Genomic DNA, 15,624 nt, shown 5'->3' on the forward strand with positions numbered 1-15,624 from the left:
TGCCGTAATTTCATATTCCCACAGTGGATTCAGCATGAGTCAACAAGCTGCACCTGCACTAAGATCTAAAAATATATACCAATGTTTAGGTGAAAAGCATTAGATTGTCCAGCATTAATAATTAATTGTTGGACTTTTTTTTTTTAAACTTTAAAAAAGCTTCTCATTCTATTTAGAGTACACAGTAGATTACAGCATGTGCTAAAACACACTCAAATGTATTTATATTTATCTCAAATATCTTTTGGTATCATTAAAATATCTATCTATCTATCCGCCTGTGTGTGTGTGTGTGTGTGTGTGTGTGTGTGTGTGTGTGTGTGTGTGTGTGTGTGTGTGTGTGTGTGTGTGTGTGTGTGTGTGTGTGTGTGTGTGTGTGTGTAACAATGCTGAACTTCAACTGCTTCCTAGAGTTTCTTTATAACATATATTAGAAGAAGATTTTTGATTTTGGGCAAAAAATCTTCAATCACATTCAGAACATTTTACAATTTTTCATTAGATGAAACTTCAGAAACACTAAACACCAATAGATAAAAGGAAATACAATATAAAAATTAGTACATTATAACAGGAAGTTTGCAAAAGTGAGGTGGTCATCAACTAAAGTACATAGGACATTTTTGTGACACCAGATGTTCCTAAAGTTATTCAGGTCTTTTGTCATTTTATAGAAACCAAATTCTAGTTTTAAGCGACATCTGATGTTACAGCAAAAAACAGTAGCTGCTTCTTGAACAGTATTGTTTTCCATTTTCCTCTTCCTGGTCACATAAATTGCGAGTTTTGCCTCTCCAGAGATAAAATTTAAAAGCTGCCACTTTCTCTGATTCGATTTATTGTACCCAGCACCGTAGATGAATTTCCTGATACTAAAATTTTCACCGAACAAATTAAAAACATTTGTTAGAAGAGTGAAGAGCACTGCAAGTCTCCCACACTCACTGAGAGCATGAAAGACTGTTTCATGAAGGGGACAGAAGGGACACTGGCTGGACACCGCAGGGGTAGAAACAGAGATAAAAGCATTGGAACTGATGACACCACGAAAAATCCTCCACTGGAGGTCGGCTGTTTTTTTCTTGAGGGGAGGTTTGTACAGAAGTCTCCACTGTGGGTCAGGTCCATTTCCCGTCATCCTGTTGGCCCGGGTAGTGGGTGCTCTTTCACAAAGGCTTTTCTTGTTGATCACTTTTACACATTGTTTGTACAGTTATTGTTTTTTGGCCATGTGCAGGCTGGTTTGTCGTTCATCTCCGAGGAGAGGACCCTCCAGTTCTCCAAACAGGGGACTGATGTGGACCTCAGGGAAAGGATCTTTGCTGTCCGGCACAGTCCCTGTATTATAGTCCAGGACTATACTATAGTCCCCTCTCCATCCCGGAGAGTCTTTGCCTCCACAGTTGTAGCACCCTCTGAGCCACCTTGGTGGACAAGAAGAAGAAGAAAAAGAAGAAGAAGAAGAAGAAGATTTTTTTTTTTTGATTTTTGCAAAAACACTTTAATCTCATTCAAACATTTTGCAGTTTTACATTAGATGAAAGCATTTAAGTGCCTCAAAACATCTTTTCCAAACAAACTTCAATCACATTTAACATGTAGAACATTTAGAACATTTAGAACATTTTACAAATTTTCATCAGATGAAATTTCAAAAATATGAAACACTCAAAAACATTAACCACCAAGAAACAAAGGGAAATACAATATAAGAATTAGTGCATTATAACAGGAAGTTTGCAAAAGTGAGGTGGTCATCAACTAAAGTGCATAGGACATTTTTGTAACACCAGATGTTCCTAAAGTTATTCAGGTCTTTTGTCAATTTATAGAAACCAAATTCTAGTTTTAAGCGACATCTGATGTTACAGCAAAAAACAGTAGCTGCTTCTTGAGTGGTATCGTTTTCAATTTTCCTCTTCCTGGTCACATGAATTGCAAGTTTTGCCTCCCCAGAAATAAAATTTAAAAGCTGCCACTTTCTCTGATTCGATCTATTGTACCCAGCACCGTAGATGAATTTCCTGATACTAAAGTTTTCATTGAACAAGTTAAAAACATTTGTTAGAAGAGTGAAGAGTACTGCAAGTCTCCCACACTCACTGAAAGTATGAAAGACTGTCTCCTGAAGAGGACAGAAGGGACACTGGCTGGACACCGCAGGGGCAAAAACAGAGACAAAAGCATTGGAACCGACGGCACCATGCAAAATCCTCCACTGGAGGTCGGCTGTTTTTTTCTTGAGGGGAGGTTTGTATAGAAGTCTCCACTGCGGGTCAGGTCCATTTCCCGTCATCTTGTTGGCCCAGGTAGTAGGTGCTCTGTTACACAGGTTTTTCTTGTTGATTACTTTTACACAGTATTTGTACAGTATTTTTTTGTTGGCCGTGTGCAGGCTGATCTGTCGTTCATCTCCGAGGAGAGGACCCTCCAGTTCTCCAAACAGGGGACTGATGTGGACCTCTGGGAAAGGATCTTTGCTGTCTGGTACAGTCCCTGTACTATAGTCCAGGAGGAGGCTTTTCTCCTTCCAGGAAAGTCTTTGCCTCCACAGTTGTAGCACCCTCTGAGCCACCCTGGTGGACTGGATGTTCAGCAGGGAGCTCACAGCCTGGGCATCCGCCAGCGCAGGCCCGACGTTGTCTACCAGTTGCTGGAGGGTCACGGTCCTGGTTCTGCAAAGTGCTGTAGACAGACCAGGTGTGGCTCCACTGCAGACGTCCAGCCTGGCCCCATGCACTAGTGGTTCCCTCAGTAACCAGAACAAAGAGTCAGAGTTTTTTCCTGGGCTGCTTTTAAAAAGGGCCCACGACTTAAAAACACCATGATAAAACGGAGGCAAACCTTCCAACTTTAGAAGCTTAGAGTCCATTAAAAACAGTGCAGCATCCAGGTCCAAGTGGCTCACTCGTCTGAATATGCAGCCGGCCACCTCTCTCCACGTCAGATCCGCTGGTCCGGTCAGAAACCGCTGGATGAACTGTAATCTGAACGTGGCTGTTCTGCTAGCCAGGTGGATGAGGCCCTGTCCCCCCTCCTCTCTTGATAAAAACAACACTCCTTGAGGTACCCAATGCAGCCCATCCCAGAAAAAGTTAACAAGTTTGGTCTGGATTTGGGCTAGAAACCCTGATGGAGGTTCCATACAGGTCAAGCGGTGCCACAGCTGCGAGGCTACCAGATTGTTTATCACTAAAACTCGACCTCTGTACGACATTCTGGGGAGCAACCATTTCCATTTTTTAAGTTTCCCTTCTATTTTGTCAATGACGCCCTCCCAGTTCTTCCTGGTTGTTGTCTCATCTCCCAGGTACACACCGAGATATTTGAGACCATCAGTCTTCCAACACAAGTTTTGAGGAAGAACTGGGAGGTTGCCATGCCACTCACCAACAGCAAGGGCTTCACTTTTGTTCCAGTTTACTTTTGCAGCAGTTAAAACATTGAATGAGTTTGTCAAACCCACCAGAACATTAACATCCCTTTGGTTTTTGATAAGAACAACAACATCATCAGCATAGGCAGATAAAAGAATGTTCTCTCTAACACCAGGTAAAATCAAAGAAGAAGAAGAAGAAGAAGAAATATACTTCATTGATTCCCGCAAGGGGAAATTACATAGTCACTCAGGTTAGTTTACAGTATACAAGGCCCCCTGAACACAGCACACAAGGGGGCCTGTAAGCATGCAGTTAATATATTCACATTAAACTACACACACACTGGGAGGCAGAATGACGGGCAGCGGTTTAGGAACGCCCCCCAAATTGAGCAGCTTGTAGGGTGGAAGGCACCTTGCTCAAGGGCGTCTCAGCAGTGGCTGGGAGGTGAGCTGACACCTCCCATCGTCAGCTCACACTCCAGGTGACATCATGGCGGGAGCAGGATTCGATCTGCCAATGGCTGGGGCGATCCTTCTACGAGACATCTGCTCTACTGCTGAGCCACTTACATACAATACATGCTATAAATGTTAGAGTTTTATTATCTGATTTTTTAAAATCATATTAATAGACAACTAAACCATAGGGGTGCGCAGGTCTACACCATGGTTTAATGAGGAGATATGCGCTCTCAGACGGGCCTGTACGAGTTTAGAGCGCAGGTGGCATAAATCAAAATCTAAATTATGCTACATCTCTTGGCACGAGTGTGTCTTAAACTACAAGCGTGCTCTGTCGACCGCTAAAGCTGCCTATTTCTCCAGATTAATAAGCAAAAATAAACACAATCCTCGATTTCTGTTTAATACCGTAGCCAAATTGACCAGAAACAGCCAACGGCAAGCAGCTTGTTATTTGCGGCTAATGATTTTCAAGATTTTTTCTGCTGTAAAATTGATAACATTAGACATAAAATTACTTCTTCAGCTTCATCTGGATCTAAATTTGATGTGCTTCCTTCTCTGGGTGTTAAAACCCAACTTCTCCCTTTAACAAACACACTTTGAGACTGTCTCTCTGGAAGAATTATCGAAGTTGGTCTCAATCTCTAAACCTACTACATGCCTCTTAAACCTTCTCCCAGCTAAACTAGTTAAAGAATTATGGCCATTGCTGGGCCCTACTATGTTAAATGTAGTTAATCTTTCTCTTGCAACTGGTGTTGTTCCCATTAGCTTTAAGTCAGCCGTAGTTAAACCTCTGCTTAAAAAGCCACATCTTGACCAAGAGTCTTTAAATAATTATAGATCAGTTTCTAACCTTCCATTCTTATCTAAAGTACTAGAAAGGGTAGTATCTCAACAGCTCTTAGATGATTTATCATTAAGCGGTCTTTTCGAACCATTCCAATCGGCTTTTCGGGCCTGCCATTCCACTGAAACAGCACTTACCAAAGTTGTAAATGATCTCCTATTAAATATGGATTCTGATACCACTTCTGTTCTCCTACTTTTGGATCTTAGTGCAGCGTTTGATACTATAGATCACTGTATACTCCTTGACCGACTGGAGAGGCAGTTTGGTGTCTGTGAGTTAGCTCTTGCTTGGTTAAAATCTTATCTATCTGATAGGACTCAATGCGTCTCCTACAATAATAAAACTTCTGCCTTCTCTGACGTCAAATATGGCGTACCTCAGGGGTCTGTACTTGGTCCTCTGTTGTTCTCCCTGTATGTTGCACCACTTGGTCAAATTATACGCAGCTTTGGAATAAGTTTCCATTGTTATGCTGATGACACACAACTTTACATGCCCATAAAAGCAGATGATCGATCTGAATTAATTAAACTAGAGGCCTGTCTTTCTGCCGTGAATAGTTGGATGTCCAGTAATTCCTTGCTCCTAAACGCAGACAAAACAGAGATGTTAATCATTGGCCCTGCGCGACATAGAAACCAATTTCAACAACTATCAATATCTGTAGATAACTGTTCTATAACCCAAAGTTCAACAGTCAAGAATCTTGGAGTAACGTTAGATTCAACTCTCATGCATATTAAAGCGGTTACAAAGATCGCCTTCTTTCATCTACGTAATATTTCCAAAATTAGGTCCTCTCTAGCCATGGCTGATGCAGAAATTTTGATTCATGCCTTTGTGTCCTCTAGACTTGATTTTTGTAATGTTCTGTTATCAGGGTTGCCTCGGTCTAGTACTAGGGGCCTTCAGATGGTTCAGAACACAGCAGCAAGAATATTAACTAAAACTAGGAAATGTGACCATATCACCCCAGTTTTAGCTGCATTACATTGGCTCCCGATTCATGTTAGATCCGATTTTAAGGTACTCTTATTGACATACAAAAGCATTAATGGGCTTGCTCCAACTTATCTGTCTGATATTGTTAAACCTTACACGCCCATTAGGGATCTCCGCTCTCAGAATACAGGTCTCTTGTGTGTTCCTAGAGTTAAAAAGAAGTCAGCTGACCAGAGGGCCTTCTCCTATCGTGCCCCTTTCTTGTGGAATAATAATAATAGGTATTAGACAGTCTGAATCCGTAGATGTCTTTAAATCTAGACTCAAAACATATCTGCCTTGTCCTGCCGACGAGCCATAGGATTTCTTAGTTGGGCCCCTGCCTCCCATTAATCCTCTGCTATTCTGGTCCCTCTAGCAGCACTCTCGCCCCTGCTCTCTCTGTCTCTCTCCCTCCTTCTCCTGTTCTCTCTCTCAGGCCTTTATGTGGTGGATCATCGGCAATCGGCTACCTCTGTCTGCTTCCGTGGCTGGCGATATCACAAGCTTGCACAATGGTCCTGTTTCACCATCCACTAGGGGAGTGCTGGTTCTGCCTCATTTGGTTCTGCTGTGGTTTTGGGGTTTTGGCAGAGTAATCTTAAACTATAACTTTTTTGAGAACAATGACTTAGGCACTGTGGTCTGTCCTCAGAGTGGTGGATCCTCGGCAATCGGTGACCTATGTGTGCTTCATCGGCTGGTGGTGACTCGCTCTACTGGATGGATCAGCGTGCCTTTGTCATACATCTATTATTGTTATTGTCATTGTTGTTATTATTGTGTTGTTAATCTGTACATGCGATATCTATTGCTTCATCTGTCCACTCCTGGAAGAGGGGTCCCTCCTCTGCCGTCTTCCTGAGGTTTCTCCCATCCATTTTCTCCCCTGTTAAAAGGGTTTTGGGGGGAGTTGTTCCTTATACGATGTGAGGGTCGTACTGCTCACAGTGCACAAAGGTCAGAGGGATACCGTCCATGTGCAGATTGTAAAGCCCTTTGAGACATTGTTTGTGAATCTGGGCTATATAAAAATAAATAAAATTGAAACTTGAAACAATTATCAATTATGCTATTATGTAGATGTGTTTTCAGGCACCACACATGCTTACAGTATGCTGTTTTTAAAAAATGTCAGTTTCAATAAAACTGACTTAATGTGGACAATGAGTCAGCTCTTAACATAAATGATAGTATCATGTAGTGACACTGTGGTGGGGGAATCTCCACAGAGGCTTCCTTCCTCCTTCACAAAACCTGTCAGAAGAATGAATATGAATACGTCACTGCACAGGGCATCATCATTTTATGACCATTGAACATGATGTGGGAAAATGTAAAGATAGCAATATAAAAAAATCTGTTCATTCTATTCTTCAAGAAAATTCTTCCTCTTGCTTTAAGCACATGCCATTCTAATAATAAAAACACAAATTAGGGAATATACTTTGAATATGGTAATACATTTTAAATGAACAGTTTAATATCTCTGTCCTCTTGTTTTTGATTTTTTAAGCACAGCTCCTTAACGCTGTGCTCTCTTTATGTCCAGATAAGCAAATGATTGTACTTAATAAAATAATCATAATTTAACGTATGAAGAGAGGTGCCAAATGAAAGTACATAGTTAACCTTTTATATATATAAATATATATATATATATATATTATACACTGAACACTTATTACAGTAGATGAGATAACTTTGCAGTACATTACCTTGAATTAATTCAATTCAGTGGTCATTTGTTTCATTTCCATGTAGGTGTACATTGACGATGACATCATTGACTTCCTTTTTCTTGACATTGTATAAAAAAACATCTGCAGACGCTGATCACATCAAGAGTCACACGTAAGACTACAAAGACAAGCAGTGAGGGCCGACAGAAGGACACACCACTCCAAGATGATGAAGCCCATGTTTGCTTTTATTGTTCTGCTGCATCTTGGTTACAGCATCATGTCCAACATTCTGTTGAACGAGGAGACCATAAACAGACTGGACAGACTGAAAGTCAACACATCTGTAATATCTGTAAGTATGATACAATGGTGTGATAGCACTTCCATTTTTTTTCATTCACGTCTTCAGCACCTTCAAGTCTTCTGTCAGATATTCCGCTGAATGAATACCGTTTACGTCCCTCTAGCCTAATCAGATACTCGTGCCATCCAGACCAATGAGCAGACATCCCGTAAGTATTTCACCTCAAACACTAAACCATATAATCTGAACCGAGCTCATTTCACAAAAACACATTTTTATTTGCATTTGTCAAACTTGTCATTTATTCTTTGCAGTTCTTGTGTGTGGGGGTCGTCGTCAGGGAGCTGAAGGACATTCTCAACAACATCACAGTGCATACAGACTATGAGGATAGTCTCCAAGAAATTCAGATGAACCTGGAGGATATGGGACCATATAAAGAGGTTAGGCCACAAAATCAGGATCAGATTTCTTCACAGATACTGAGTTCATTTTGATAACTAGTTAGTTATGTCTGTCATGATGCAACGTAAACCCAATCCTTCTGTTTTTCTCCTCTAGAGAGATCAAGAATGCCAAATGCCACGGATAAGAATCAGTCAGAGGCCGTTTAGGTTATATATTAATTTCTTCAGAAAGCTCAACAGGAAAACAAATATTCTTGCTTGACAAGTAACACAGTATACACGTGAACAATTTGTTGGTTTTCAATTCAATTGACCTTCCATTGTTTACTAGCTTTACTTTGTTCCTACTTAAATGACCACTGAATGTGTTAGGTATTGATTTGAAGTGAGTTTGTATTTAAATTGAATTTAAGAAAGAAATACATTTATTTATTTGCAGTATTTATATGTATTTATTTATTTCAATTTATTTTTTACATGAAACTGCACAAAGCACTTCAGAAATATTGTGCTATTTCTGTCATTTTTGCCTCAGTGATTATTTACAAATCAAGTCAGGACCACCTCTTCAAAAGAATTTCTCATTACAATAAATAATGGCTCTGTTGTAGAACCTTCATATCTTTCCAAAACTAATCAGGAATATAGCAGCAAGAATAGCAAAGTGTTCGTCTGATTATGTGTCGGTCTGTGGATAAATCTATGGCTCAGACCTTTGGGCAAACTGAAGAAATAGTTCAGATAACATTTACTTATCTTAAAAACAAATCTAATTTCTAAGCTGACTTTCACATGTTCATGTGTTCTTTTTACTTCTAAATCTGAGTCAGAAAACGCAACACTGGTCCCTCAACAGCATCCAGTTACAAGTTTCCCCTGCAGTGATCCAGCATCTGCGCATCTGCTTAGCCTCCTTTGAAAATATGGTAACATTTTTGAGTCGAGAGTAGAATGAAGAGTGAAAAGAAGGAGCTGCTCTCCAAGGTCAACATTGTCAAAATAATACCAGATTGTTAAATAAATTATATTTTTACAAAGCCTTTAGTAGGATTCCTTCACCAAACCCAGTCATGTTATCACCCGCTGCCAGTTAACCTCCATGGAATGGTCCAATCATGTGTGTTTGTTGCCTCTGTTCCAAACTTTTCAAGGTGTTTTTACCAGTATTTAAATTGCGATATGCATATATTCAATTGCGAAACATTACACACATTGTCTTTACCATTTTTTAACAGAATTGAAGATAAAAATATTAGAGAGTTATCAAATGTCATTGTATTCATTATACAGAATATACCAACTTTATTTTTACATCAAGATTGTAGTCACATCTTAAATGTTGAAGAGAACAAATTGATTCTAATTGCAGTGCTCTAAAAAGTGAAGATTCTTTGAAATGCATCCTCCCAAACGTGTATGAGACACAAGATAAAGGATCAGCTCAGGCAGGTGGAAAAGTTTGCTGCACTATACCTCTGCTGCCTTCACACCCTGGACTCAACTTTGACCTCCTGAATTCCCAACCCCCCTTTGATGTCCTCGAAGCAAGGCAGCACTCAAAAGTTTGATTGTCAGAAGAAACTAGGTAATAGGTAACACATGAAAAATTTGTGAAAGAATGAAGCACACGTGTTACAGTGACATTAGTTTGTTTCTGACAGAATTATGTTTTTTACTGCTTCATTTTTAATTAGCTGATAATGGAAAACGAACATCAGAGAACTAACCTGAAACCTGACATTTACATCTTAAACCACAAAAATAAAACATATTCAGGCATTTGTCATCGATTTTGGATAGATTATTTCCCATAATTATATTACAATAATTATAGTAATAATTACACGTGTTTCCTGTAGCAGTTAAATGTTCAATAAAGGTTTCAGGGCAGAGATGGTGAATAAAATATGGCAAAAGGAAAACTTGTTTTTCGTTTTTACTCGTATATTCCCTTACATCAGTCTCATTGCTCTAACCCACAGATTAAACGTCTCACATTGTGGGTGTCCGTCAGGGGAAAAGGTTGACGCGCTTTTTCTCGTCTTGTCATCACCGTAAAGTGACAGCCGGCACGCTCTGCGTGCGAACAGCAGCTCCAGCTGAATAATGACACAACTTTGGCCACGCTGATCACGCCGGGAGTTTCACAAGCAGGGCGTGAACCCTGCGTCAAGACGCACTTCTATTGGAGGTGACCCTGGTGTGCACAGGAAAACCGGCACAGGTGGAAGGTGGTTGATGAACGCGGGTTTCTAATCTCAGCCTCTGATTGGCCACAAATCCGCGTGTCATCTCGTCCCATTCATTAAAATCTTCCACAAGAGTCAAATCCTCTTCCGTTGGGTTTGTGTCCAGGTGTCCTGACAGACACAGTTGTTCTCGTTCTCCGTTAGGTGTCCTCAGCGACACGCTGCCGCTGCACGTCTTGGCTTTTGTCCTGATTTAGTTTTAAAGCCCTCATTTTCATTTAATTAACTCAGCACTGAGTCGCGTAATGTCAATCGGCAGAACGCGCTCATAACGCCCCGGTGAGTTTGAAGGACACCTGGATGAAACCTATCAAGCTCCGCGTGAGGGGTCGCTCATGAAGTCAGGTGTTCGTCTGCAGTGTCATTCTGTATAGAAGACCGTGTGTCGCTATTGGCGGTCAAACAGCCACAGTCGCGACACGCTTGTAGTCCCACTTCACTTTCTCTTGAATGAGACGACGTCAGAGCGCCGGGGCGGGAGAGCGCACGATCCGCGGGATTCGGGCGCAAACGCTGGAGCTGCACGTGGACGCGGTGAGAGTGGTGATGGATGGTTGACATCTGAAGACTTGAGATGTGTGTGTGTGTGTGTGTGTGGGGGTGGGGTGGGGGGTCTTTGACCAAGATGAATCAGTGGCTCGGATCCCTTTGAGGATATATTCATACATTTTTTTTCCTATTTGTTTTGTTTTTACCCGGTTGGACATGAAGGGTTATGGACGGACGCTGAGAAGTTGTTTTGGAAGCGATGAGACATTTTGAAGCCACAGCTGATCGTTTGTCTGCGAGTACGAGGTGAGTACCACTAGTGGGATTAAAATAGCACAAGGGCAGTTTGGTCAGAGGGAAGGTGTTACTCTGGATTGTTTTACTCACTGGGATTTTCCTGCTCTGATGGTTGTAGTTGAAGGAGTGGGTTTCGAAGTGCGCGTAATGCATTCTTTTTTATTTTTTTTAAATTATCTCTACTTAAATAATAATCTTACCCAATTGTTTTCAGTCTAAAGGGCTGCTGATAAGTTTCATAAGCAGCCAGAGAAATTCCTAATATTGTGTCAGTTCGGGAAAGAAGAGCTCAGTCTGTCCACTGAGGAATTAAGTTACCCCTCCGGCTTCAGCAATCTAAACCACATAATGTTAAGTCTAATTCACAAATTCAGGAGACCAATACCTGGCACAGAGGGTTGAAACGTTTTTTTATCAGAAAATACATTGATAGATTTGTTTCAAAGCTGGACCACATGAATGTTCCAGACTGTAAACTATGTCTACTGTAGCATGATTCTTCAGTATGGCTTAAATTGACTTTTCTCAACCCAGTTCAGGGATGGATGCCACGAATGCCACAACTGTCGTTGACACTGGGTTTTTGGATGAGGCTCCATCCAGCCGCATCCTAATTGGTTGTTTCCTGGCGTTGCTCATCCTCTCCACCTTGCTGGGAAATACGCTTGTTTGTGCTACAATCATAAGATTTCGACACCTGCGCTCGAAAGTGACCAACTTTTTTGTCATCTCGCTGGCCGTGTCAGACCTATTGGTTGCCATCCTGGTGATGCCATGGAAGGCGGTGACGGAGATTGTGGGGTTCTGGCCCTTTGGGTCATTCTGTGACACTTGGGTGGCGTTTGATATAATGTGTTCCACTGCATCCATTTTGAACCTATGTGTGATAAGCTTGGACCGCTACTGGGCCATCTCCAGCCCCTTTCGCTATGAGAGGAAGATGACACCCAGAGTGGCTTTTGTGATGATCAGTGTAGCCTGGACGCTGTCTATACTCATTTCCTTCATCCCGGTGCAGCTCAACTGGCACAAGGCCCAGACTACATCTTACACTTCTCTCCCAGGATCCTCTGACTTTTTAAGTTCCAATGCCACGTCTTTGCACAGCTCAGAGAACTGCGACTCGAGCCTGAACAGAACTTATGCCATCTCCACCTCTATGATAAGCTTTTACATCCCTGTGGCTATCATGGTGGTTACCTACACCCGGATCTACCGCATCGCCCACCGACAGATCAGGATGATGTCTTCGCTGGCGCGAGCGGGTGAAAGTGCCAAGAACAGACATGACAGCATGAGCACCGGCTGCAGGATGAACGAGTCGGAGAGCTCTTTCAAAGCGACGTTCAAGAGGGAGACCAAGGTGCTGAAGACGCTGTCTGTGATCATGGGGGTGTTTGTGTGCTGCTGGCTCCCCTTCTTTATCCTCAACTGCATGGTGCCCTTTTGCGAGCAGCCGAGTGGAGGCACGGCTTTCCCCTGCATTAGCCCCACCATATTTGACGTGTTCGTGTGGTTCGGCTGGGCTAATTCCTCCCTCAACCCCATCATCTATGCCTTCAATGCAGATTTTCGTAAGGCCTTTGCCATCCTGCTGGGCTGCCACAGACTATATCCAGGGGGCCACAACATGGAGGAAGTCAGTCTAAACAAGAAATGACTCATGACTCTCACAACACTGACTCATCCTTAATGCTAAGAGTCCAAGTGTTCCTGTACAAGCCAGTCTGATTGACTTCAAGTAAGAATGCTGCTCTGTGTGCTGACTGAGATTGATTGTGACCCCATATGTACCTGTGTTTACATCGGGCCAGGGGCCCGACTGTGTGACTGTAGGAATGATCTTGCTGTATTCACCATTGTTGCAATACTGTCTTCAAATGGAAGAAACTTCTGGGAGGGGGGGGGGATTTGGGGAATTGAAATTCCGACCCTTTGCTGTTGTGCCAGGGAGCTGGGAGCACAGCGGTGCTGACACACCCACGGGATAGATGTTCCCATGACTGGGCATCTCCCTTCCTAATGCTGTCAGACACTGCTCTCTTCACTACCATCACACACACGTACACAAACACAAACACTGTCAAAACACGCTCCTCCACATACAGTGCAGAACTCTGCAAGCACACGGCAGCAAATCACATGACATCACACAGAAATACTGTTGCTGAGTGCGTTAACATCCTGTTTTCTGCAAGTGTTCCAGCAGCGTCAGACCGAATCCCGTCTCCGCCTCCTCAAACATGGAGGTGGAGTACATCCACGTCTGACTTAAAATGAAAACAAGATGAGATGAATCCAGTTTTAGTCTCAATTCTGATTTTTAAAATTCCAGAAGTTGTCTGATCAGAGTTTCTTTTTGGAAATCGAGGTGAAAAATGCAGCTTGTCAAACTGAAGGTCACATCTTGCATCTGACGCTGGTGCAGAATCATTATTTATATCTCATCCTGATGTCAAATTATTATAACTTGAAACCAAATGTACTCAATAGACACCTCATAAATTATTTGTTTTACTGCTAGAAAGTGTTTTATGGATGAGTGTCTCATATTGCTTTGTGTGTCTTGTATTTTTTATGAACAACAGCTGATGACCTCTTAAGGAAAAGAGACAAAGTGGAACAAAAGTTTTGGTTTACTTGTGGTCTCTTTGACTGTTGTGCGTGTTGAAGTGACAGCCCAAGGTTGTATGGGGGAATGAGTCTCTGAACTGATGGGTGTTTACAGAAGACTGTTCAAGTCGTTTTTATTAATTTTTGCCCATTTTGTCTTTTAATCTACGGCACACATGGCTCAGCTAAAGTTTCCTTTGAAACCGGACGTCTGACTATCCGGTTGTCACCTCGGATGCCCTTTTAGCTCACATGTAAAGAAAAAGTTCAACAATGGGGAAATTCTTTCACCTTTTTTTTTTTTTTTTAATCTGACTTTTTTGAGTCAGTAGTCCCCAAACACAACCCTGTGTAAGATTTCTTCTTTGTTGTTTTTTATGCCTTGACCAAATAAAATGTGACAAGGAAAAAAATTATATTTCCAGGTGCTGGTCCATTTCTTGGTTCTTCTTTTTAATCAATTTTTTTACATAGCTAAATTAGGGGTTTCCTCTGCCTCCAGTCTTGATGTTTAACTAACAAACTCCCGTTAATTTAATATTTTGTGTGTGAAGATGAGATGGTATCAATCGTCACGTCTAGTTTCCTCTAAGAAAGCAAATGAACATTTTTGGAAAATCCTAAACTAATCCTTAACTTGTTGAGAAAAATATCTTTACTGAAAACTAAGTTGATCAGCTCAGCGACATAAGCAGTGCTCCATACCACAATTTCCTTTGGGAACATGTATTTAATTTGAAAATAAGACCCAGGAGTATTCCTACAGAGCAACACGTGTTTAAACATGAACAGGATGAGTTGTAGATTACATCGATGTCATTAAACACTTTGGTCAAATCAAAATACAATCTAGTTGACAGAAAAATGTAAACATTGAGTTCCATTGATGACAAATGTGTCTGCTACAATTGTGACTTGATCAGAATAATAAAAGGGTATTTCTGTGGAATTCACTGAGTGGCGTTTGTGTAAATAGTTCTACTGTATATTGCTATTTAGACATTGTCATGCTTATACCTTTTATATCATGCACCAACATTCACTCATGCACTTTAACGGAAGCCTCACACACCCAGTAGTCCTGGGAACGCCTCCACATCACCCCGGAAGAGTTATGGGACGACCCGGCCCCGGATAAGCGGTTGAAGATGGATGGATTAGCTCTTCATACGTGATCAAATGTTTGGGGAAACACAATTTAAAAATGTCTGGTTATTCTTAAATATAACATTGCTCTCCAGAAATTGTGACCTGGTCACTCAAACGACCCCACAGATCTTGTTCTGAGCAGATTCATCCAACCACAGCGTCAGCATTTTGGCTGTTTGTGTGAACACATCACACCAGTTTGTGTTTGTCATGGATGCAGGAGAAAATTGGGTTGTATGTGTGGTAATTCTTTGACCGCGATGAGTCCAAGTTCCTGAAGCACCTTTCACACCAGATTTGAAGAGGGTAAAATTTGAACAGGACCATTCAAACGTGTCTCATTCAAAATTTGTTCAGTTTGCCATCATTAGCAAAAAGAAAAACTCAATCTGGAGTTCTGAAAAGCTGGAAATGAAGGAAAGCCACAACTTCAGCACCTTGTTAGACTTTCTATTGACGTTTTGTTTTGTTTTTTTAATGCTTACTGTTAAGTAGTTTTTAAATGGACTGACTGAACGACTCAAACTATAACTGAAAGCTAGACATCAATTTCAACTCAGCTGACGTGCTACTGAAATAAGCAGGCAGATGTGATTGTAAATTCAAATCTGCCCTGGTTCACTAACTTGCTATATAATGAATGCAGCTGTCAGAAGAACTTGCGCTCCCTTTATCTATTCAGATGTGTGAATGGGAGTGAGAGGCAAATTAATGCAGTTCATGTGTGGAGGTAGAGCGGAGCGACAACAA

At 41.5% G+C, this 15,624-nt stretch overlaps 1 protein-coding gene across 1 annotated transcript; it reads left to right on the forward strand.

Annotated features, from left to right (window-relative positions):
* The first annotated feature begins 11,031 nt into the window (after positions 1 to 11,031).
* drd1a (dopamine receptor D1a) lies at positions 11,032 to 14,603 on the forward strand. The gene is made up of 2 exons (XM_068325843.1): positions 11,032 to 11,121; positions 11,647 to 14,603. Exons 1-2 carry the CDS (start codon positions 11,075 to 11,077, stop codon positions 12,770 to 12,772), a joined length of 1,173 nt encoding a protein of 390 aa, XP_068181944.1. The 5' UTR covers positions 11,032 to 11,074; the 3' UTR covers positions 12,773 to 14,603.
* The last annotated feature ends 1,021 nt before the right edge of the window (positions 14,604 to 15,624 follow it).

This window comes from Antennarius striatus, chromosome 10 (assembly GCF_040054535.1).
Source record: "Antennarius striatus isolate MH-2024 chromosome 10, ASM4005453v1, whole genome shotgun sequence".
NCBI classification, from domain to species: Eukaryota; Metazoa; Chordata; class Actinopteri; order Lophiiformes; family Antennariidae; genus Antennarius; species Antennarius striatus.